The sequence below is a fragment of the Lygodium microphyllum genome, chromosome 23 (assembly GCF_053477565.2).
Source record: "Lygodium microphyllum isolate KBCC chromosome 23, Lygodium_microphyllum_v1.1.10, whole genome shotgun sequence".
Taxonomy (NCBI): domain Eukaryota; kingdom Viridiplantae; phylum Streptophyta; class Polypodiopsida; order Schizaeales; family Lygodiaceae; genus Lygodium; species Lygodium microphyllum.
In genome coordinates this window covers 91,598,308-91,623,963 of record NC_141157.1, presented here as the reverse complement: position 1 = coordinate 91,623,963, position 25,656 = coordinate 91,598,308, and the positions used below count along the sequence as shown (strand labels likewise).

The following is a 25,656-nucleotide window of genomic DNA, read 5'->3' as shown; positions in this document are numbered from 1 at the left end:
TGATGAGATCAGCCCTTGCTAAACTATCTACTTCTAGGTCTATGTGACCAAGAGGTAACGAAACAAATAAGTCTATCCCACTATCAGATGTGTTGCTATATTGCTCAATAACTTCATGAATATCATCGACAATCACATTATTGTCTTCTTCTATGTTTCCTTGAACATCCTCGCGAGGTTCATCTTATACTATATCACGCATATAATCCATTATGGTGTCATCATGTACATCATCATTAATTGTTGGATTGTCATCTGCTATCTCCAATATGTCGGTAGTATTACCATATATTGGTTTTGAACAATTAGATATAGGGATGACATACCACTATTGGTTATTGTTTACCATTGGATGATACACAACCTGTATTTGAAAAACAAAAGCAAGAAACTTAAATACTTATTATATTATGTATATATATCACATGTATACATATTAAAAAATTAGCTTTTGCATATATACCTGCTCGCATTGTTGAGGTAGTACTAATGTGTCATTCTTGTTTTGGTGAAATTTTGTAGAGTCAATGATTACAAAACCACTTGGATGACGTCTGATTGTGCAATGCTCACAATTTGTTTTCTTTAAACCACTTCACATCCAATACATATATAAAGAATCCTCTGAAGTCAAGCTTCAGAATATCTTGGATCAAGCCACAATAACCTTCCATGGTACCATTGGCATCCTCGAAGTGAGCAAGGACACCACAATCTTGGGTATTTCTCTTTTCATCTATACGTTGAGTTCGAAGATGTTTACCCTTACACCAAATAGCATTGAATAATGTGCACTAGTAGTAAAAGATAAAAGATCAAACATGTCAATTATTTATATAAAATATAACTTATAGAAACAAATTAATTGATAGTATGTCTCACCTTTGATAAGCAACCTCGTGCGTATTCCCACTCTTCTTGAGATATATTAATTTCCTTCTTTTTTTCCATTCTCTCCATTTTCTCATGTAACCAGTCTATATCAATATGACATGGGAGCGCATTTAGATGATCTAGAAATGAGACATTATGTCCATATCTGGTGCAAAATGCTTGTCTTTCACTTTTTCTTCTTGCCCTTGCGTCATTATATAGTGTCACCCATTTGCTCATTACATCACTATTGAGCACACAAAAACTATTTAACTTACGAAGTTCTTCTTTTATTAGCACTTTACTCATTCCTTTTCCTTGAGGTATTATAGAGGTCATCCTCAAGTCTTCATCATCTTTCCATAGTCGTGGTTGAGAGGGGTCTACTCTAGCAAGATATTCAAAGATATAAACAAGGGATGATTGCACTAACCAACCCTCAGCCATGTTTCCCTCAGGCTGTGCTTTTTGCCTCACAAAATCTTTCAAGGTTTTCATGAAGCGCTCAAGAAAAAACATCCACCTTGCATGAACTGCCCCACAAAGTGCGATCTCATTAATCAAATGTACGAGTAAATGTAATTGAGTAGTCAAAATGGATCGAGGAAAAATTTCCTCCACTAAACAAACCACCTCAACAGATAATACTTGAGTATCTTGCAATGTGTTTGAATCAATTTCCTTCGAGCTCACATATCTGTCAGGATGTATTTGAGAATTGTTTATTTTTATGTAGAAATTCAAAGATATATAATGAAAAAATACAATGTATACACACCTCACAAGCTCTCCCATCTTGTAAATGATATCACGTACATCTTTGGATACACAATGGGATATGCTAGTAGGAAGTACGAACTGAATGTAAACAATATTCATAGATCAAATGATTAGTTGAGGAAAAAGTCATCATACCCCAAAGTTTACACATAGTTACTCCACTAATTACTATATTCATGGTTAGAGATACCCTTACTTGAATCATTTTGTGCCAATCGTGGGACTTCAAACCAGATAGTTGCTCCACACCTCTTTTCTTTTTCTTTATGAAGGCTCCCTTCAGACATCTCATACATCCTGTGGGTGTTCGAAAGCTACATATTTGTTCCTTCACTATTTTTTCCTAGTTCTTTGACAACATCCAAGGTGCATGGGGTATCTCAATCTTTTCTCTGGGTCCAATGCGTGGCCAGGCTCATCTCATGCGACCAATGTTACGTAAATCCTCCCTTACATTGACTGAATCACGAGCCCCTATCGAGTGATCCCATAATGTAGATACAACATTTTTGAATATGTGCATGGGGTTGAACTTGAGTTCAGTCCAGTACGGAAGACGAAAAAATATAGAGAACCTAACATAAAAACAATATATTATGTAAACAATTCATCATGGTAAATACTTTAAAGTCAATCAAGAGAAATGCACTTCTTACCGACTCATGCCGAGTGGAGGGTGGCTGTCGGCATTAATCCATCTCTCCTTCCAATCTTGAATGGTTAGAGATTGTGGAGTCATTCTATTAGTAGGAAGAATATATTTGGGATGGTCAATAGGAAAAAATCGATGATGATTGTCGTAGATAACCTTCTTTAAACATGCCAGCCTAGAGGAAACTAGGGAGGGACCGCAAATAGGACATGCATGATATCCTGATGTGCTTAAACCTAAAAAAATAAGTAAATTAATAAAATGCAATTGATTCAAGTCTTGAATTTCAAATATAGAGTTATATACATGTACTTGAACACTCTCAGTATCCTGAAAAGTCATGCATGGTCCACAACAACATGGCCTTCAATGTGAAATCTCTAGAGGATGCAGATACGCTTGTATCTTGCTCCTCAATACCTTCCCATAACATTTCTAACTCTTTAATCAAAGGCTCTAAGTAAATGTCCATGTTTTTTACCTTGTGATTTCCAGGAATCAGAAGGGACAACATTACATGTCCCTTTTTAATTGCCATGGATGGAGGAATATTATAGTTCACCAATACCACTAGCCATACACTGTTTGATGTGCTTTTGATGCCAAATGGATTGATCCCATCCATACCTAAACCAAATCTCAAATTTCTTGGCTCTTCTTTGAAAACGGGCCACAAATTATCTATATGTTGTCATGCCGGTGTGTCTGCAGGGATCCTCTGTTTTCCATCACTTGAACGATGACTAGCATTTCATGACATGAGCTGGAGTGAGGGAGAGAGAGAGAGAGAGAGAAGGTGAGGGAGTGAGTAAAAGAGAGAGAGAGAGAGAGAGAGAGAGAGAGAGAGAGAAGGTGAGGGAGGGAGAGAGAGAGAGAGAGAGAGAGACCATGTCTTTCCCTTCCCTTTTCTTCAAAGAGAGAGAGAGAGGGGGGGAGAGAGAGATTGCGTGTGACACAAAAAAACAGAGAAAGAACCTTCTAAGAAGGTTATTCTCCCCTTCCCCTCCTTAGAGGGTGACCACACGCATTGTTCTTCTCCCCCCTCATTCTGATTGGTTTTCTGTCGCCTAATTGGCCCCTCTATTCAAGAAAGAGGCAACTGAAGTCTTGTGAGGATCGTGTTTTAAAAGTGAAGAAGACCAGAAAATGGTGCCCAACCAAAGAATGTCGCAGATTGAAATCCCATAATCCATGACGAAACCTCGAGTGAGGACATCACCACCAATCCAAATACGATGCCGGTTGCAAGTAACATATTTCCAGATTGATGAATGCTTGCTTTGATTCCCGCATAAGATGCATTGGACCCACACGATAATGGTTTATTGAAAATGATAAATTCATCACAAACATTCAAAAAGTGGAGTTTGCGAAGTGCTTGCATCAAGAGAAGCAAATTGCATCTAGTTGCTATGTGATAAATTCGTATGTAGTATAAATAGTATAGAAGACTCCAACGTACTGTCGAGTCTCGTTTTCCAAAAAATAATAGATAAGTATTTTTACCCCACTGAAAGTATGTTGAGATTGCACGCTTGAGAGATAACATGGTAAGTAATTTGTCCTAGAGAAAATTCACTCTCGAATCTCTATTGCATAGTTAACACTAGCAACAATCATAATGACTATAAACTAAGATGTCTTGAGATCCACCGATAGTGACTATATTTACCAATCCTATTCAGGAATTGGGTTAGATGCAAAAAACATCTCTAGGCCTCAAAGGCAAGGGAAGAACTCAAGGGATTAGGAAACCCTGGGATCAAGTATAGACCAATACTTCAAAACTTGTTGGGAAAAACGTCGGGTTATCGATCAATGTAAGTGATCAATAGAATTTACATTCTTGCATAATTGCATGAAATCTTGGCATGTGTCCTAGCCGAAGTGTTAATTAAAGTTTGCATAGAATCACTTGGATCTCAGGGGGGAGAGTGAATATGCAATGGAAGGTTATCGCAGCTATTCCTGCAACGTTGGAAAAGGATATCATTGTTTTGTTGATTGATCTAACATTGTCTTAAATGATTTTTGTATTAAACTGATTGTTGGGATGTGATTTGGATGATTATTCCAAGTATTGGTGCTTGATGGTAAATGCATGGCAGGGGTCTGTGATGACAAGTTTCCATGGGAATAAATGAATGTTTTCTTAGATGATGATATTAGGGATGAATGCCTTGTTTGTGCTTGATTCCTAAAATGGATTAATTAAGAAAGGATATTTTGCATGGGTGGATCATCTCCAAAATTGCACCGCCGATTATCCTGAGAGGACACTACTCAATTCACGTGCCGAGGTCGAGTGGTGAAAAGGCCAACCATGGAAGTTGTGTCTCACTCCTAGGTCACTTGAGGTTAATGGAGCTCTAGACACCCCTTGCCTAGTCTAGAACGGAGTTGTAGACCGCCGTGATCCCAATGTTGATGGTGTTGGAAGATCCTGTTCTAGATAATGGATGGAAATTATGGTGCCATGTGATTTGGAACGAGCACTTCTATTGGATATAAGGGAATACATAATTTCTCCTATATGGATGACAGGAGACAAAGATTAATGTGAAGATAAGTGCTAAAAGGATCCTAAGGCAATTTGGTCTAATGAAGAAAATCCTGCCAAGGAAGACCAAAAATCTTGTGCCCGCAGGTGATAAAGATCCGCGTTGTTTTTATTGCAGGGAGTTAGGTCATTTCAAAAGGGAATGTCCAAAGTACCCTAAACATTGATGCTCCGAGTGCCACAATATTGGACATAACTACGTCAATTGTCCCAAAAGATCTCAAAGAGAACTTGAGCTTACAAGGAATGAAATTGTACAAGCTCTAGTGATCTAGAATATACTAGATACTTAGGAAAAACCTAGAAGATATTAATGAGATTTAACTACAATAATTTTTCTATTGTAATCCAAACTCGAATATATCTAATACAATAAGTGATTGTTTTAAAAGACCATATGCTTATGAGTAATCAAAGTGTTGCAACGAGGGCGTGATGGATCCAACCCCACTGGTTCCAGAATGAAATCCCTAGTCCTTCCGAGATAAGGACATCTTGAGTTCTCTAGGGGGGAGAGGATGTAATGCTCCATTTGCTATTACCCTCTGTTTAAGGATAATTTTTTAAAAAAACCCTTATCATCACTAATAGGTGGCGGGGGAGAAAGAGACAAAGGAGTGAGCGACGTGGAGGAGGGTGGCAACGAGCACGAGGAGGGAGGAGACGATGACACAACAAAAGAAGAGGAAGTGAAGGTGATGATGGAGGGGGGAAGGCCACGTGGCCAAGCACGTCCCCCCCCCCCCCCCCCCCGCCCCCTAAGGCATATCACCTTGTCTCGCAAACACCTTGCCCAGTCCCCGCCACCATGCATCACCCCACATCCCCCCCCCCCTCCCAAGCATATCACCTTGTCCTCCAAACACCTTGCCTAGTCCCCACCATCATGCATCACCCCACATCCCCCCCCCTTAAGGGAAGGAGGGACTGCCCTATATTCCACCCCCTATTGTTGTCTGAGTGAGGGAAAGAGAGAGAGAGAGAGAGAGGCACCACATCTTTCCTCCCCTTTGCTGCCAAGAGAGAGAGAGAGGGAGAGAGAGTGTGTGTGACACAAAGAAAGGGAGAAAGAACCTTCTAAGAAGGTTATTCTCCCCTTCCCCTCCATTGAGTGTGACAACACGTGGTGTTCTTCTCCCCCCTTGTTCTGATTGGTTATCCGCCACCTACTTGGCCCCACTATTCAAGAAAGACGGAGCTGAAGTCTTGTGGGGATCCAGTTTAAAGAAACAAAGACCAAAAAATGGTGCCCAAGCAAAGAATGTCAAATGCAGGTAGAGATCCCATAATCCGCGATGAAACCTCGGGCGAGGACACCACCACTAATCCAACCATGGTACCAGTCGTAAGTAACATATTTCCAGATTGATGAATGCTTGCTTTCATTTCCGCATAAGATGCATTAGACCCGCACGAGAATGGTTTATTGGAAAGGATAAATTCATCGAAAACATTCAAAAGGTGGAGTTTGTGAAGTACTTGCATCAGGAGAAGAAAATTGTATCTAGTTGCTATGTGACAAATTCGTACGTAGCATAAATAGTATATAAGACTCCAAGGTACCATCCACTCTCCTTTTTCGGAAAATAATAGATAAGTATTTTTACCCCACTGAAAGTACGTTGAGCTTGATTGCCTAACAAATAACATGGTAAGTAATCTATTGTAGGCGAAGTTCAATCTCAAATCTCTTGTGCATAACTAACATGAGCAACAATCATAAGGACTAAAAACCAAGATGTCTTGAGATCCACTGAAAGTGACTATGTTTATCAATCCTATTTGGGAATTGGGTTAGATGCAAACAACATCTCTAGGCCTCAAAGGCAAGGGAAGAACTCAAGGGATTAGGAAACCCTGGGATTAAGTATAGACCAATACTTCTAAACTTATTGGTAAAAAAGTCGGGTTATCGATCAATGGAAGTCCTCAATAGAATTTACATTCATGCATAATTGCATGAAACCTTGGCATGCGTCTTATCTGAAGTTTTAAGTAAAGTTTGCATAGAATCACTTAGATCCGAAGGGGAAGAGGGAATATGCGATGGAAGGTTATCACAACTATTCCTACAATGTTGGAAAATGATATCATTGTTTTGTTGATCGTCTTAAATGCTTTTTGCATTAAACTAATTGTTGGGATGTGATTTGGATGATTATGCCAAGTGCTGGTGCTTGATAGTAAATGCATGGTAGGGGTCTGTGATGACAAGTTGCCATGGGAATAAATGAATGTTTTCTTGGACGATAATATTAGGGCTAAATGCCTTGTTCGTGCTTGATTCCTAAAATGGATTAATTAAGGAATGATATTTTTCATGAGAGGATCATCTCCAAGATCGCAACGTGGATTACCCCGAGAGGGCACTAGTCGATTCAAGGGACGGAGGTCGAGTGTTGAAAAGGACAACCACAGAAGTTGTGTCTCACTCCTAGGTCGCTTGGGGTCAGTGGAGCTCTGGACAAGCCTTGTCTAGTCCGGAACAAAGTTGTAGATTGCTGTGAGCCCAACGTCGGTGGCATTGGATGATCCTATTGTAGATAATGGATGAAAATTATGGTGCCATGTGATTTAGACCAGGTACTTTTGTTGGACAAAAGGGAATACATAATTTCTCTTATATGGGCACATGAGACAAAGATTAACGTGAAGATAAGTTAAGGAATTTGTTTGAACTTCTTTTGCTTGCTCTGTTTTCATCTTTGTGTTGTAAGTTACGCGAACGAGCCCTGTTCCCTAAAGGCTTAATCAAGGAAGCTTTTTTTAAATGTCGCACATAAATGTTAAAGGACCTAATTAGAAAACTAAGGCTATCAAGGGAAGCGGGTTGGCAAAACCCCGACGGGTCTCTCCTATGGTAGGGTGGTTCCAAAGAACTGGGAGGCTTCTCACAAGGTTTTACCGTTAGTGATATGCATCTACTTTTCTTCAATGATAATTAAGGGATGATAATTAAGGGCTATAGTAAGCCACTTGGCTTATGAGTGTTGTCTTTATGCTGCTAGCATAGAATACATTTACATACAAAGTCCTTCACATCCTTCCATAGTCCCTTTTAGCAAAAAGTCTTAGAAATATTGTCATAGGTTTCAAAAGCACCTAGGTGTCCAGTTGTATGCGAAGAATATATCTCTTCCATTATCTTTTGCTTGAAATGAGTATAAGGGATGACAATCTTGCCACTAAATCATACGATGCCATTTTTAAATTGAAAATAAGAGTTTTTTCCCATAATCCCTTGTGGTAATTTTAGAAATACATGGCTAAGTTCTTTATCTAAAAGATAGACTTCTTGAAACTCTTCAATCCAATCACTATGAAGCTCAATAATGATGACTGAAACCTTACATGCCCACATTTGAGAAAGAGAGACAATTGTTATATTATCATTGCCCCTCATATGGGTAGTGCCAAAATTATAGTTTTGTATGTAGTCACCCACCTATGCTACTTGGAAGTAAGATCTCTTGGTGAAATTTCTCAATTATCTAGAGGATAGTCAACATTTTCTAGTCATACACGTTCATAGCCATGTCCTCCTCTATAAGCTTGTGAGTCTCAAATGCAAGAACTCCATAGCCATGTAACAAGACTATACCTATGCCTCTTTCATTGCCATCATAGTGGATGGTAAACTCCCTAGAGAAGTTTGAGAAAACTAGAATAAGAATAGAAGTAAGTAAATCATTTTAATGATTGAATATTTTATCTACAATAGCATCCCAAAAAAGAGCTTTCTTCTTGAGTCTATGAGTTAGAAGTCATATAATGCTTAATAAATTTATAGTAGAATGATGACAGACCACAAAATCCTCAAAGGGAAGTAATATTTATAGGTGTTAACATATTGCACCTTTTTAAGATCAGCCTTGATTCCATCCTCATTGATAAAATATCTTAAGTAGTCCACCTCCATCTTCATGAAAGAGCACTTGGTCTCCTTAGAAAAGAGGCTGTGGTGTCTCAATGCACTAAATATCTTCCTCGTATACAATAGATTATTCTCCAACAATCTTCTATAAATAAGGATATCATTGAAGAGGACCAATATAAATTTGAAGAGGAATGGCTATGATATCTTATTCACCATGTTCTAGAAAGTAGTTGAGGCATTAGTCAACCCAAATAACATAACCTAAAAATGGTTGATCCATTGATCAATCTTAAATCAAGAAATTCCTAGCCTCAAGTCCATCTTCATGAAATATGTTTCTCCCCTGAACTCATGTAGCAAATCATCTACTCTAGAAATGGGATACCTATTTTGAACTATAACCTTGTTGAGATTCCCATGATAGATGTGTATCCTAAAGGAACCATATTTTTGCTCGACTAATAAGACTAGTGAGATATTGGGTGAAGAAATAGATTCAATGAATACCATGAGCAACTTGCTCCTTGATTTTCTTGGCAACCTTTTCATGCTCACATAGACAACTTGTGGGGTGGCTTATTCATTGGTTTTGAGTGGCACTCCAAATCAATGGGATACTCAACCACTCTCTTATAAGGTAATGTTGTAGGCACTTGGAACAAACATTTTTATTCCTCAAGAACCTATAATGCCAAATTAATTGCTTATTCTTTGGACTTATCTAATACCTTTTTATTTAGGTGCAATATAAATATTTGAGAGCACTCCTTAAACTCCTTCTTGAGCTACGTTGTAGTAATAAGTTGAAAATTATATTTATTATGGAAAGAAAAAGAAGAATAAAGAAGATAATATTAGTAATAATAATAATAAATATTGAGCCTCTATATCTTAATATTTACCATCACCCTTCCATCACACATGTAAATTTATTTCTTTCATGTTTTCTCCATGGGAAGAATAGTTGAAGAAGAAAAAATCACTTGATGGATTTCATGGATCTAGCATGCTCATGCAATGCTCAATTGGTATAAATTCATGGGTAAATATTTTTATTTTTCTTTGGTTTTTTTACAAAAGAAAGGAGATTAGATTCTAGATTATGTAGTTAGTTTCAAATGTACTTTTCTTTTTGCCATTCCTTGGTCTCCCCATTAGCTAAAGGTAACATCTCTTGTATTAAATTTGCAAGACTACTCTAGTGGGTAGAGATATGTTTGTCCACTTGGTTGATAAAATGATGAATGTTTTGAATTGTATCCTAATAATTTTTATGGATAAGATTACCAAAGAGCTCAATAGTATGTTGTAGATTTCTAGACAACTATGCTTGGAGAGTTCAATCTTCTAACTATGTAGGTTGTCTTGCTACAGTAAGGAGGTGCAAGGAAGACACTCTGCATTTCAGTAATAAAGATAATAAACATACTATTAAATGGAGAGAAGAGAAGGGGACAACAATAGGAGCCTCAATCTACTTTAATGGATTTTTCTCAGATATCTAGTGCATAACCAACCCTCTAGGCTTAATGGGGATAACCATGTTGTGGGAGAGAATTAAGCTCCAAACTTCTCAAGATTGTACAATCCTAGTAGGTGAATGGACATGAACATATGCAAAAGTGATAGGTCATATGCATGCAACACTACAACAGAAACGAGGCATAGACGCGCAAAGTCGGGCGCGTCTATCATTGCGTCTATATGTGTGTGTAAAAGAGCTTGTAAATAGACGTGAATTTTGCGTCTATATATCCGCCGTAAATAGAAGCCAATATAGACGCGCCTCGAAACGCGCAATTATTTAACCACCTGAAATTGGACTTAATATAATAAAAAAACCAGAGTTAATAATTATTTAACCACCTGAAATTGATTCTTGAGTATGCACATGTGCGCATGATAATACCCTAGAATTAAGAATACACATTGAATCATTGAATAAAAAAACTGGAGTTAATTTATTTTTGGATTGCTCTCTAATGAATGGCAGTTCCTTCAGTTGACAACCCTCATATAAGTAATTAGCGGCAAGCGACAGAAACCTTATTATACAATTAGTAGCAAGCATTGCAATATGTATCTCGTAATTTCTCTACTTGAAGATGATAAAAAATACTTCCTTTTTATTATGAAAAATTCAATTTAGCTTTAAACTTGACTATTGATTCTTGAGTATGCACATGTGCGCATGATAAAAACCATAGAATTAAGAATACACATTGAATCATTGAGCAAATTAAGTATGTTACAGTGAATGATCCATTTCATCTTTGATGAGATTAGCCCTTGCTAAACTATCTACTTCTAGATCTATGTGACCAAGAGGTAACGAAACAAATAAGTCTATCCCACTATTAGATATGTTGCTATTTTGCTCAATAACTTCATCAATATCATCGACAATCACATTATTGTCTTCTTCTCTGTTTCCTTGAACATCTTCGCGAGGTTCATCTTGTACTATATCACGCATATAATCCATTATGGTGTCATCATGTACATAATCATTAATTGTTGGATTGTCATCTGCTATCTCCAATATGTCGGTAGTATTACCATATATTGGTTTTGAACAATTAGATATAGGGATGACATACCACCATTGGTTATTGTTTACCATTGGATGATACATAACCTGTATTTGAAAAACAAAAGCAAGAAGCTTAAATACTTATTATATTGTATATATATATCACATGTATACATATTAAAAAATTAGCTTTTGCATATATACCTGCTCGCATTGTTGAGGCAGTACTAATGTGTCATTCTTGTTTTGGTGAAATTTTGTAGAGTCAATGATTACAAAACCACTTGGATGACGTCTGATTGTGCAATGCTCACCATTTGTTTTCTTTAAACCACTTCACATCCAGTACATATATAAAGAATCCTCTGAAGTCAAGCTTCAGAATATCTTGGATCAAGCCACAATAACCTTCCATGGTACCATTGGCATCCTCGAAGTGAGCAAGGACACCACAATCTTGGGTATTTCTCTTTTCATCTATACGTTGAGTTCGAAGATGTTTACCCTCATACCAAATAGCATTGAATAATGTGCACTAGTAGTAAAAGATAAAAGATCAAACATGTCAATTATTTATATAAAATATAACTTATAGAAACAAATTAATTGATAATATGTCTCACCTTTGATAAGCAACCTCGTGCGTATTCCCACTCTTCTTGAGATATATTAATTTCCTCCTCTTTTTCCATTCTCTCCATTTTCTCATGTAACCAGTCTATATCAATATGACATGGGAGCGCATTTACATGATCTAGAAATGAGACATTACGTCCATATCTGGTGCAAAATGCTTGTCTTTCACTTTTTCTTCTTGCCCTTGCTTCATTATATAGTGTCACCCATTTGCTCATTACATCACTATTGAGCACACAAAAACTATTTAACTTACGAAGTTCTTCTTTTGTTAGCACTTTACTCATTCCTTTTCCTTGAGGTATTATAGAGGTCATCCTCAAGTCTTCATCATCTTTCCATAGTCGTGGTTGAGAGGGGTCTACTTCAGCAAGATATTCAGAGATATAAACAAGGGATGATTGCACTAACCAACCCTTAGCCATGCTTCCCTCAGGCTGTGCTTTTTTCCTCACAAAATCTTTCAAGGTTTTCATGAAGCGCTCAAGAAAAAACATCCACCTTGCATGAACTGCCCCACAAAGTGCGATCTCATCAATCAAATGTACGAGTAAATGTAATTGAGTATTCAAAACGGATTGAGGAAAAATTTCCTCCACTAAACAAACCACCTCAACAGATAATACTCGAGTATCTTGCAATGTGTTTGAATCAATTTCCTTCGAGCTCACATATCTGTTAGGATGTATTTGAGAATTGTTTATTTTTATGTAGAGATTCAAAGATATATAATGAAAAAATACAATGTATACACACCTCACAAGCTCTCCCATCTTGTAAATGATATCACATACATCTTTGGATACACAATGGGATATGCTAGTAGGAAGTATGAACTGAATGTAAACAATATTCATAGATCAAATGATTAGTTGAGGAAAAAGTCATCATACCCCAAAGTTTACACATAGTTACTCCACTAATTACTATAATCATGGTTAGAGATACCCTTACTTGAATCATTTTGTGCCAATCGTGGGACTTCAAACCAAATAGTTGCTTCACACTTATTTTCTTTTTCTTTATGAAGGCTCCCTTGAGACATCTCATACATCCTGTGGGTGTTCGAAAGCTACATATTTGTTCCTTCACTATTTTTTTCTGGTTCTTTGACAACATCCAAGGTGCATGGGGCATCTCAATCTTTCCTCTGGGTCCAATGCGTGGCCAGGCTCATCTCATGCGACCAATGTTACGTAAATCCTCCCTTACATTGACTGAATCACGAGCCCCTATCGAGTGATCCCATAATGTAGATACAACATTTTTGAATATCTGCATGGGGTTGATCTTGAGTTCAGTCCAGTAGGGAAGACGAAAAAATATAGAGAACCTAACAAACAAACAATATATTATATAAACAATTCATTATGCTAAATACTTTAAAGTCAATCAAGAGAAATGCACTTCTTACCGACTCATGCCGAGTGGAGGGTGGCTGTCAGCATTAATCCATCTCTCCTTCCAATCTTGAATGGTTAGAGATTGTGGAGTCATTCCATTAGTAGGGAGAACATATTTGGGATGGTCAATAGGAAAAAATCGATGATGATTGTCGTAGATAACCTTCTTTAAACATGCCAGCCTAGAGGAAACTAGGGAGGGACCGCAAATAGGACATGCATGATATCCTGATGTGCTTAAACCTAAAAAAATAAGTAAATTAATAAAATGCAATTGATTCAAGTCTTGAATTTCAAATATAGAGTTATATACATGTACTTGAACACTCTCAGTATCCTGGAAAGTCATGCATGGTCCACAACAACATGGCCTTCAATGTGAAATCTCTAGAGGATGCAGATACGCTTGTATCTTGCTCCTCAATACCTTCCCATAACATTTCTAACTCTTTAATCAAAGGCTCTAAGTAAATGTCCATGTTTTTTACCTTGTGCTTTCCAGGAATCAGAAGGGACAACATTACATGTCCCTTTTTAATTGCCATGGATGGAGGAATATTATAGTTCACCAATACCACTGGCCATACACTGTTTGATGTGCTTTTGATGCCAAATGGATTGATCCCATCCATACCTAAACCAAATCTCAAATTTCTTGGCTCTTCTTTGAAAATGGGCCACAAATTATCTATATGTTGTCATGCCGGTGTGTCTGCAGGGATCCTCTGTTTTCCATCACTTGAACGATGACTAGCATTTCATGACATGAGCTTTCCAATAGACTTACACTTGAACATAAGTTTTATACATGGAACAATCGAAAAATGTCACAAAACCTTATGAGGCACATCCATTGACTTCATCTCCACTTCGTATCTTGATTCGCTACAAATAGGACACTCTCGTGCGAACTCATGAATCCCACGAAATAAGACACAATCATTGACACATGCATGGATCTTGACATAATTGAGGCCTCCCAGAGATGTCAAGTAATGTCTTGCTTGCTCTCTTTTAGTTGGAAATTTGTTTTCTTTTGGAAGCATTTGTGATAATAACCTACATATATTTTTAAAAGTGAGTTATAAAACCACCAATATATATTTCTGTCTGATTTAAAAATAGAACAATTAGTATTATGATTCATAAGCCAAACTAAATTGATACCTACTTCAATAACGCATCCAAACTGACATTACTCCATCCATAAATTGTTTGCAAGTTAAGTATCTTGAGGGACGCACGAAGAACAGAGTACGCACAACCTTCATACAACATAGTAGATGACGCTATGTATAGTGGATCATCTGGCTTCGTAGAGTGACCTTTTCCCTGAACCGGTTGCAAAAATAGATGGTGTACCATGTTGTCCAAAATCTCATCCTCTACGACTTGATGGGGCATCTCATGAGGGCTACTATCATGGTCATGAGTCTCCACTCTTCTTGAAGACTCTACCTTCTCGCATCGATGTTTTGCAGCCTCTCGACACCTTGGAGGGAGTATCGATGTGGCACCGCACCCTGCTCAACCACAAAAGGGAGTTTCATGTACGTTGATATATATTGAGTAACATAGACTAGCAATCTTAGTGTTAAAAAAACAATGAATACTAGTGATTTTTCTTGGTCCCATTCTCCATACAAGCTGAGGTTTGACATTGCAATTCGATGTGCTCGAAAAATACACCCTCGACAATGATCACACATGCATTTAATTTTTCGTCATAGCCATGCATCTTGATTATGAAGACGTAATGTTTCATCCTCACTTGAGGATGTGCTCGTTGACTCATCAGCATGCACCGCACTAGGTGATGACGACGACATGATTAAACCTAATTCATGACAACATAAAAAAAATTGTCATTCATATGTTTATATAAAAACTTCAAGCTAGTGTATTAATTATTCTAAGATCTCAATTTTAAATACACAAAACTCATCATAAATACATTAAAACTTATGATAAGAATTCACTATCAAAACTTATCTTAAAAATAAAAAATTATGATAAAACCTAAATGCACGTCTATATCTGCGTTTACGTACGCGTCTAAATTAGCATCTATTTGCGCGTCTACGTTCGCGTCTATTTGTGCATTTACATAAACTTAGACGCGTATATACACGCCAAAATAGACGCACACATAAAAATTCAAAACATACTTAAATCATTTCTTTTCAAACTGTGCCTTTCCTTTCCTGTGTTTTTTGCGGTTCTGAAGCTCAAGTTTAGCCGACATGCAGTCTCTTCATGCCTCATCTCCTCATGACTCACCTCTTCTTTCATTTCAAACACACAAGAAGGGAAAAAGGAAAGCCAAGGAGAGGAAGAAAGAGAGAACAAGAGAGAGGAGAACAAGAGGAAGAAGAAGCAGCAAGCAAGCATCAAGGGAGAGTAACTTACCAAGGAGAGGAAGAAGGAGAAGGAAGAAGCGCCACCACCCGCAACACCAAACACCCAAGGTGAGTCCTCTCTCTCTCTCTCTCTTTCTCTCTCTGTTTGTGTATTAGGATTTCTGATTCCATTATGTATTGCATCTTGTAAATCATGAATGGCAGTCGTCGGACTGAAATCAGCCAACTAAGCACGTCTGCCAACGCGTCTACATTTCACTGTAGACGCATGGATAGACACGAAAAAATATTTTCTCTCATTGCGTATGAGGTTGCGTCTCAGAGCGTGTATATTTTGCGTCGGAGACACGAGAATACACACACTCTACACAGAAGCTTTGACTTCAGAGTCGCGTCTCCAGGCGCCTGTACTCTGCATTCTACACACGATGATACACGCACGTGCCAGAAACATTAACCTAGAAACTGCATCTAACAACGTGTCTATACTACATCTTAGATGCGGATATACACACGCCAACGCCAGCGCTAGCTCTCATAAAAAATAATTTTCATTACCTAAACAATATATTTTTGCAATGATGAATGTGACCAATCCGATGTTTGTGTTTATCAGTTTTCTTATTTATGAGAAGCATTAGCACTCAAGTTTTATGCTCAATGTCTAAAGAAAGCTAGATTATTAGCACTTTCAAGTACCATGAGCATCCATGTATTTTTTCTATGTGTGAGCATCAATAGCCTTCTCTTACATAATGATTCTAGGCTCACTGAATGATTTTTCATAATTAATGTTGGATTGAATCAAGGATTATGGCTATTTGAAAATGTTTAGGTGTGGATGAAGGTAATATATGATTTTTTGTATGCAAATAAATTTGTCTTTTTCTTGTGTTTTTTTTGCAGATGTCACATCTTGGTTTATCTAGCAATGATCTGGATTTGGATCGCATGAATGACACATTGACCTTGTTCCGGCAGGGGGATCAATGCATTTTTTGGAGGTTTTCCTAGTAGGAAAGACTTCATGGGAGAGATGACCAGACACCTTGGCCGCTCTCCCACAGAAGACGAGGTGTTCAGCATCATGTCTGGAATGCCTCTGACATCTTTGCCTGGCACTACTTCCCAAACTCCAATTGCAGGTACTTCATGTGCAGGTACTCCAAGTGCAGCACCTATACATGCATCGGCTGAAACACAAGCATCAGCCGACGCATGTGCATCTGCAGAAGCACGTGCTTCCAGCGAGGCAGAGGGTAGTCGACAGAGAGGGAGGAGGGAGAGTCGAGGGGGAGGACGAGGCTTGTGTGGGGGTTGCCTAGGAGGTGGCGAGCGATCACCCTCACCACTAGATCATGTAGAGGAGCTAGTACACCAGTACTATAGAGTTACAGATACTGGTGGCATCTTCCATGATGATGAAGGAAGGGATGTAATGGCGTACATGAGGAGCGTCGTGCATGCGACGTATAAAGATTTTTTCGTCTACTTCAAAAATCAGAAAAGCGGCTTGTGGCAGGAGGTGTTGAGGGCAGTCCATAGGAGGTACCCAAATCCTGAGGGTTAGCAATTCTCGGATGATTGGGGACACACAAAAGTGAGGGATTTTCTTCACAACAAAAGATCCCACCTCATGACACGCACCACGGACTCACTGTGGAGGCAGGAGGAGGGGCGTGGAGCCTATAGCCAACCACCTATGTGCCACCGCATAGAGTGGAAGAAAGCCAAGAAGAAAGCAGTAGAGAAAGTGAAGAGTCGCTAGCACGCAGAGGCACGACGGATCCAAATGGAAACCATGGGATCGTCGCATTACGGATCGGGCGGCAGAGAGTCGTGGGAGGCAGAGTTTGTAAGTATATTTTGATTTTTAGTTTTTAAAATTTATATTTCTTTCAATTCTTTATATAATTTGTTCTAATACATTGTGTCTCATAATTTTTTGTATATATCATGATTGTTTTGCAGACTACTATCGTTGATAGGATACCTACTCCTAGAGAGGTAGGTTATCATCGAGGCCATAACCGCGCAGCCACATGGCTTCACTTCTATGAGGAGGGTCTCATCACTGAGGACCAATACAATCGAGCTATGAGGATTCGACAGCCAGAGGAGGTATGTTTTTCTTACTTTCCTATTAAATGTATAGCTAATTATAACTTTTTCTCCACCATGTTTACGTAAGCAACCTTGATCTTTTGTGTGTGTAGGCGAACTCGGATGTGGAGCATAGTGAGGAGGGGGATAGCGACACTAGTAGCCATGGTGGTGCTAGCGAAGATGTTTCTTCTTCAGATTCACAGAGAAGCACTATACCTCCTCTATGGCCTTGTTTTCTTGTATATGTATTATCCATCTTTGAGCCTACTGCTTGCGGCCATGCTTTAGGTCACAAGCACTTAAACTCCCCATGTAAATGCTTTTGATCTATAATGAATACATGGACTTTTATCTTCAATTCTCATGCTTTTAGATCCATTGTCTTTTTCCCAAATGCACAATCTGATGTATGGGAGGGGGGAAAAAAAAAAACCAGAGAGCATGTGGTTGCATGCTCTCTGGTTTGCAACCACATGCTCTCTAGTTTTTTTTTTCCAGTTCTATTTTGCGCATCTATCCGGGCATCTAAATTGCAGAAAATGCGCGTTTATAAGCGCGTCTAAAATGCACAGTACATGCGCTCATACACGCGCTAGATAATTCAAATTTAAAAATGAAATTAAATATCTTTTTTTTAAAAGGAGATTTTTTGTTTTCCGTTCACGTCTATGAGTGCTTGTAAAAGCGCGTCTATGGGCGTGTCTATATGCCCGTCTAATTTGCTAGATAGATGCGCTGGTAGACGCACAGAATAAATTAAATAAATAACAATTTTGGTTTTTTATTTATAGAGAATATAGAGAATAACAGATAGATGCACAGAATAAATCTTACGGGCACAGAATATAGAGAATAACAATTTTTGAATATAGAGAATATATGCCCGTCTAATTTGGTTTTACGCGCAAATAGACGGGCGGATAGATGCGCCCGTAAGATTTTCTCTATATTCAAAAATTGTGTCTAAGAGTGCATCTAAGAGGCCTTTTTGTTGTAGTGCAACACTATGATCTCATTCAAATGAGGAAATTAGGATGATTTGTGATATTCTCATGATCTAATTGATTAGCCCATATGCGTAAGAATGCATCATGGCAAGCAATCACACTTGATATAGTTTATGCTAATTATGGGATAGTGGATGTACTTCAACTGAAGCTAGAATATATTCTAGCAACTTAAAATTAGAGTTGTGTACTAAGAATTTAAGATTTAAGGTGGCTACTCCTCAATAGGACAATCATGGGCCTTTACCATTAATTTTCCAACGGTTTCTTAAATTTTACACAATGGAAATGTTTTCTCTCAATTGAAGGGGTCTTGAGTCTCTGGTATCTAACCCAATCAAATAGAGTTGAGGAAGGCCTTAAAGTCCTTAACATGGTTTCTAAGTATCATGGTAGAACCGAAGTTGGATAAATAATGAAAATCATGGACAATCTTATAAAATGTAGGGGATATTTACTAGTTTCTTTTGCCATTGTCCCTAATGAAAATACTCTTATCCACTCCTTATGGGTGTTGAACATTTCATTGCATGTGAAGAAAAACTTAGAGTTAAGATTATCAAAATGCAATTTAAAGGCTCATGGTTATTGGAGAAGGATAGTCCTACATCCTTGTTGACCAAGTATAAAAAATAAACGATTACAATAATCTTGGATGAAGATGGCACATAAAAGAAATGATTATAGTAATGATGGATGAAGATACCATTTCACACTTAACAATTTATCAATAGTTATGGTCTTTGTGAAGCATCTCTCTGGTATTTAGATACACACAACCTATTAAGCTTGATTACAATATGCATGTTTGTGAGTTTTTGGAGCTAGTTGATGAGATTACCCCCCCCCCCCCCCCCCAAAAGGTACATATTCGCTTGATCAACCTCCTTGGCAATAAGGGTTTCCTTGCATGCTAGCTCCATTGGCCAATCTAGGTTGACTTGATGACTAGGTTTGACCTTATTGGAATCCTTCTCAATAGCTAATATGAAGGCCAAAATTGAGTCATGGTGCTCCCTATTCACTCTTGTGACATTTTGCTAGGAAGGAGGAATCACCCTAGATGGAGAAAAAATTGGTTTTGAAGGATTTACAATTGAGATTCTTATATTATAAGTCATAGTCATGAGGGTACTCCCTAGCCAATATATATATATATATATATGGAGTAAAACAAATGGGGGTCTATAAGGGATATCTTGTTCGATAAGAATTCAAATAGCTAGGATATTGAATAGTCATTTTACATGTGGTGACTAAGGGACATGTCCATTTGGTGATGCAAAGGTCACCTTTAGTGTCTGTATACCTCCCAGCTGTGTGGTGGCAACTCACATTCCCCCTAGTACATGTTGGGAGGACAAAGGTTGAAAGAAAGGCATTACACTCAGTGGGACTCGATATCAAAACCATAAAATATTCAAAAGCTTAAAAGTTGACAAAGCGAAGACCATAAGTTTCAAAATGTCATGATATATATGTATGTATGTACACACACACAGACACACACAATAGGTGGGAGGGGTCTTTATGCAAACTTATGGACTAATTTGATTAGTGAGTCCTTTTTCTTTAGCCCTTCAAAAACTATGAAAATACAATGCCAAATCTCTTTTGTTTAGCCATGCAAGCTACCTCACGAGAAGTTTTTGGTAATATGTAATGTAGTTATGAAAACTGTAGTCATATATATTATATGGAGACATAGGAACGCAAAAGTTTTTGGTAGGAAGTCACACTTTGCTCTACCTAGTGTTATGGGTTGTAAGGAGGAGTACATTGTTAACTTTACCAGAATATTTCACCCATTGACAAGGCCAAATGAGATAGCTAGGAGCAAAAATATTGAAGCATAGTTGGGGAGAAGTAACCATCAATTAGGATCATCCACATTTGTGATTTTCTCATAACAAAGGTCTACTATGATAAGGAGGCCAATGGTGATATGAGTGTCGAAAAGCAAACAGCTTTGGGCTACATAATGTGACAAAGAGAAAAGAAAACATGCTCAAAATCCTAGTTAGATGCTACGCATTGGGGTTAGTAATGTGACAAAAAATAGGGAATATGATGAGAATCCTAGTTAGATGCTAGTCATTGATTTGCTAAAAAGTGGTACATTACCGGATGTCCAAGTGTATGTAACAACTACCTTCGAAAGTTATGTTTTTTAAAAATTGCATAAAAGATTCTAGAAATAAAAAATTCAATCTCGGACTTATTCAATCCTTCTTGATATTCCCTACCTGCTCAAATATTTAAATGCATAATGGACTGAGTCCCTTCTGATGTAACTTTTTTCACCTCTTTTAATACAATTACCATTCTCATTTAAAAATAAAAAGAAGTTGGCCGTTCACCCAATACGAGTTTCTCTGAGAACTACGCTTCTCTAAGTTCTCAAATTTACCCTAAACGAGTCCTTCGAGGTGCTTTTCCCTCAACACTACGTAGACGGTAGTACGTCTCCACCGTTTCAACTTTCAACCACCTTTTCCACACGCCTGCATCGTTTTTCATGTGTCTACATCCACTACGTCGTGTTCTTATATCAGAACGATCCACCACGTGTTCTTATATCCGAGCCAGTGTCAGATAAAGAAGTCCGGACAGGAGGGCAAAAGCATGGGATGATGGCACATGATGCGTCGCAATGGACAATCTGCTTTTTAAAAGCTGGCTGGCCGGTACGTGTGATGGTGTGACACTGTGACTCGTGACTGACGGCGATGCCGAGCAGATAAGATCGGTAGAGGAGACTCTCTCTCTCAGAGTGTATACACACACAGAGTAGCCATATATACAGGTCCTGGCTGTACAAGCGCTACACAATTTGTGCTGTTGACGCCCTAGTGAAACTTGCAGCTCAAACAAACTAGTAGAGCACTCAGTCGACTCCCAATCAAGCTTGTAAAATTTGTAAAATCCGGTTACTGTAATTCAAAGCATTGTGTTTTGTGATCAATAGAGGATTAATATGTTCCATTGTATGAGATAGTTGCCAATTACCGCGACATTGGACTGTGCATGCAGGGTCCGAGCAGACGTGATCATCATCTCGCTGGTTCATACACCCGTGCGTCTGATCGGAGGGCAGGGTGGCACTGCATTTACTTTTGATCAGAGCAGGAACGGGCAGGTCTTGAGGGGGATAGGGGTGTGGGCGGGGAGGTCGGAGCTGCGAGGCATCCGGATCTGGATGACGGGCTCCGACAGCTCAGTTACCTACGGCACAGCCGCTGGCTCTTATCAGGAGTTCCAGTTCCAGGTCGGCGAGCGCATCACCCATTTATCCTTGTGGGGCAATGGCATAGGTAAGCATCGTACGATGACGACGTATTGCTAATAGAAAGTATGGCACGAGTACTCATCGTCACAATGCTAGCCCCACTAGTGATAGTTGTAGTATTAATAGTAGTAGCATTCTCATAATAGTAGTAATGGTAATCATAGTAGTAGTAATAATACGTCACAATGGTAGCCCCACTAGTGATAGTTGTAGTAGTAATAGTAGTAGCATTTTGATAATAGTAGTAGTAGTAGTAGTAGCAGCAGCAGTAGCAGTAGCAGCAGCAACAACGCAGTTATAGTGGTAGCAATAATAGCATTTGTCACTATTGGCATCCCCAAAGTAGCAATAATAATAGCATCATAGTGACAATTGTACCTATTGTTCCACTTGTTTTTGTTGAACTTGTTGTTTAATTCAGGGTCCATTTCATACTAATCAAATCCTTTGCCTCTTTGAAACATTACTCAAGTGTGGTTGGTAGCCTAATCTCTATGTAGTAGGTGACATTAAAATGCCATACTAAAACAAGAGTGCACTATTGCATGGAAGAGCATTGCCCTTCTTTTGTGTGTGTGTGTGTGTGTGTGTGAGAGCGCTTTTTGTAATTTTCTAAAATAAAATATTGTTTCTCAAAAAGCAAGAGATCCGTACATTTCAAGGTTAAGTGGACCACTTAACTAAAGTTAATAGTATGTAATTTTCTTGGGGCATGCACCACCTTGTCATCGCACCATTGTATAAAGGAAAATGCTAACAAAAGGATCCAGTGCTTCTTTGGAGTTTCTCTTTACCTCATACAAAGTATTAAACATCAAGTTGAAGTACTTGCCAACAACAATTTTGGAGTGAAGTCATCTAGCATGTCCTCAACTTTTTCTTTTGCAACATTCTTCAAGAACAACTTAAAAGTATCCTTTATCATGCTGGTATTCCTCAAGTACATAGTATCACATGCAAGTATATGAAATAGCACCTCCACTCTTAACCATGCTAGTTGGGATTTGATATATAAGAGTTAGCACATACAAAACAAAAAACACTTCCACTATTTATTTATTATAAAATAGACTTTGATGTTTTGAAATGCTTCATGATCCAATAAACTTGTTGATCTTTTCACTGCCATCTAGGTTTAGTTTTTATGATTATCTTATGCTCATATAAGCTTATATGGGGTCGCAAATGTGCTATCTAATTCAAACTATACCAAACCTAAAGGATCATAGTGATCCCAACAAAAAATTGAAATGGTGCAACTTTCAGGATGAAAACTTGTTCTTTCGGAAAGAATGGTTTTCACTTTTACATTATTCATACCTATCCTCTATTGTAAGAAATGGACTAACCATGTGTGTGTGTGTGTGTGTGTGTGTGTGTGTGTGTGTGTGCATGTATACATTATATCTTTGAGTTCTACATAACATTTATTGCAACTTTTTAGGAACACGTTCCGGAGGCGTTAGGTTCTACACCACGACAGGTAGAGAGTTTTTCCATCACATGACATCTTGGAGCTTAAGGCAAGAGTACCCTGTTGAAGTGGCATCTGGCCTTTGTGTGGGCTTTATCGTAAGAGCTGGAGAAGATATTGATGCATTGGGGTTCATGTTCCTAAGAAGCATAGCATTTGCTCGCATGATCAATGTAAGCTATCCTACCTTGGCCTTACAGACGGCTGGCATTGTCCCTGTCACACTTGATTCATACAGTGACTCCAATAATGCAGGTACCACACATAAATGAGTAAAATTATATTTTAACAATTTATAGTTTATTGAGAAAAAAATTTGTGGTGTGTATACAAGTCACTACTAGAGGCTACCCTACTTAGCGACTTGGATGGCGACTATAAACTAGTGTGTCGTTCCAAGCTTGTCGCTTATAAGGGGGCTAGACTCTAGTTGTGTGAATATGGGCGGCCGCTTAGGGACTTTACCTGTATCTTTTCTAACCTATAGTTTGTTTACACCACATATAGCTACTATTCCCAAGGATTGGGCTTTCGCGGGTAGCCGAACAGTGACGATATCATCCTCATGGACGCTCACTACGGGGATAGAGTACTATGCCAGTGTAAATGTTCAAGCAGGGATTCCCATGATTGGACAAGTCTCAGGAGAGTTTGGATGGTCAGTGAGTGTCACAGGAAGCTACACAAGCACGCATGAGGAGAGTCGAACCCTCAGCTGGAACCAGTCCGGAACCCTACAGCCAGGGCAGTGGATCTCCCTTCAAGCTACCACCCGGAGAGGAAACATCACAATACCGTACCAGGGGACCATGGAGATCACCCTCCAGTCTGGCACTGTGTTTCGATACCCCATCTCCTCTATGTATATCGGCGTGGATTTTACCAGTGTGGAAATAACCAATATCGGAAGTAGAGCTGCATCAGATGAGGTCGATCCTCGAGCCGCTGACAAAGAAGCCCAAGAAGGAGATCCGGACGTCCAACCCAATATAGAAGTCGATGAGTGCAAACTCCTCGATCTATAGCTGAATACTCTGCTACTCTCATGATGTTCCCCGTAGCAATTGGACGCTGTCTCCAAGTAGCCAAATAATATGGATCTCGTTCCCATAGTCACTAAAATTTCCTCTTTCTCGACTGTTATCAGCATATAAGCTTCTTGAGCTAAAGGAGCTTGAGTTTTACTTTTCCTTCCAAGCTACACTCTCATACTTGTGTTTTACGTAACCTCATTGTGTTTGAAATAAAAAAACCTAGGTATAGTGTAACCCACTTCCAATAATGAAAAATCACTTTCAAATTTTGAGTTTGAAGCTCCCAAAAACTGCAAAAATCCAAGGGATTTAAGGTTTTTAAATTTACCTTGATTTTTCACAAGAATTTCTTTGAATTCATTGACGTAAAGATATTTCTACCTTTAAATGTTTTTTTCTCTTCAAGCATTGCTTCACATATTCTGGATTGACTTTCATGACACACATGAAAACCATTAGCTACTCAAATGAAATATCTCATTGCTGCTACCTTTATCATTTGGACTTTTTGCACTCTATACTAACATAGGCTACTCAAACATGTCAATTTATTTAACATACTCCATGCACTTCATTGGCAATCTCTGTTGCATGCAAGCCATCTCTTAGTGTGAATTTAAAGTTTGAATATTTACATGCACAATTTCATTCTATCAAAGAGTGAAGAAAACAAGAGCATGATAGTTAGATAGACTACAAAGACATTGCTAAATGAATGTACTTTGAAATTTTCTTTCCAAGAAAATATGCTTTTATGGAACATGATGGTGCTAGGAATTTTTTATGGGAATATTAAGAAAAAATCATACACCAAACTAGAACCCACCAGCCTATTCCCACTCCAAGGTGGATTAATTTCCTTGTTCTTTAGCAGCCCAAAATTATTTTTTGAAACTCAAATGAGTAGAATACTTAAGTGCTTAATGCTAATCAATACTTTATGTGTGTATGTGTATGTGTGTGTGTTGCAAGGCATGGAGTGGTCCCAATCCAAGGCTATGGTTTAAGTTTAACTTTCACAAAGACATACATACATATGTTCACCAATAAAAAATGTTTTCTCTCAACAAGG

The 25,656-nt window shown here is 38.4% G+C and overlaps 1 protein-coding gene across 3 annotated transcripts; it reads left to right on the top strand.

Annotated features, from left to right (window-relative positions):
• The first annotated feature begins 21,564 nt into the window (after nt 1-21,564).
• Nucleotides 21,565-24,859, top strand: LOC148016460 (uncharacterized). Of its 3 annotated transcripts, XM_087664296.1 has the most exons (5): nt 21,565-21,697; nt 21,821-22,101; nt 23,521-23,599; nt 23,696-23,805; nt 24,058-24,859. In XM_087664296.1, exons 2-5 carry the CDS (start codon nt 21,987-21,989, stop codon nt 24,573-24,575), a joined length of 822 nt encoding a protein of 273 aa, XP_087520422.1. In that variant the 5' UTR covers nt 21,565-21,697; nt 21,821-21,986; the 3' UTR covers nt 24,576-24,859. The 3 variants fall into 3 exon arrangements, with proteins under 3 accessions (XP_087520422.1, XP_087520420.1, XP_087520421.1); XM_087664294.1 differs by having other exon boundaries at nt 23,521-23,805; XM_087664295.1 differs by having other exon boundaries at nt 21,570-21,706; nt 23,521-23,805.
• Nucleotides 24,860-25,656: the final 797 nt, after the last annotated feature.

What these genes read in the sequence shown, in the direction of transcription:
- LOC148016460 (XM_087664294.1), top strand. Translation starts at nt 21,987, where the DNA reads ATGACGGGCTCCGACAGCTCAGTTACCTACGGCACAGCCGCTGGCTCT. An exon ending in CTTGTGGGGCAATGGCATAG is followed by an intron (nt 22,102 to 23,520) that starts GTAAGCATCGTA and finishes GCAACTTTTTAG; the next exon opens with GAACACGTTCCGGAGGCGTT. An exon ending in CAGTGACTCCAATAATGCAG is followed by an intron (nt 23,806 to 24,057) that starts GTACCACACATA and finishes CACCACATATAG; the next exon opens with CTACTATTCCCAAGGATTGG.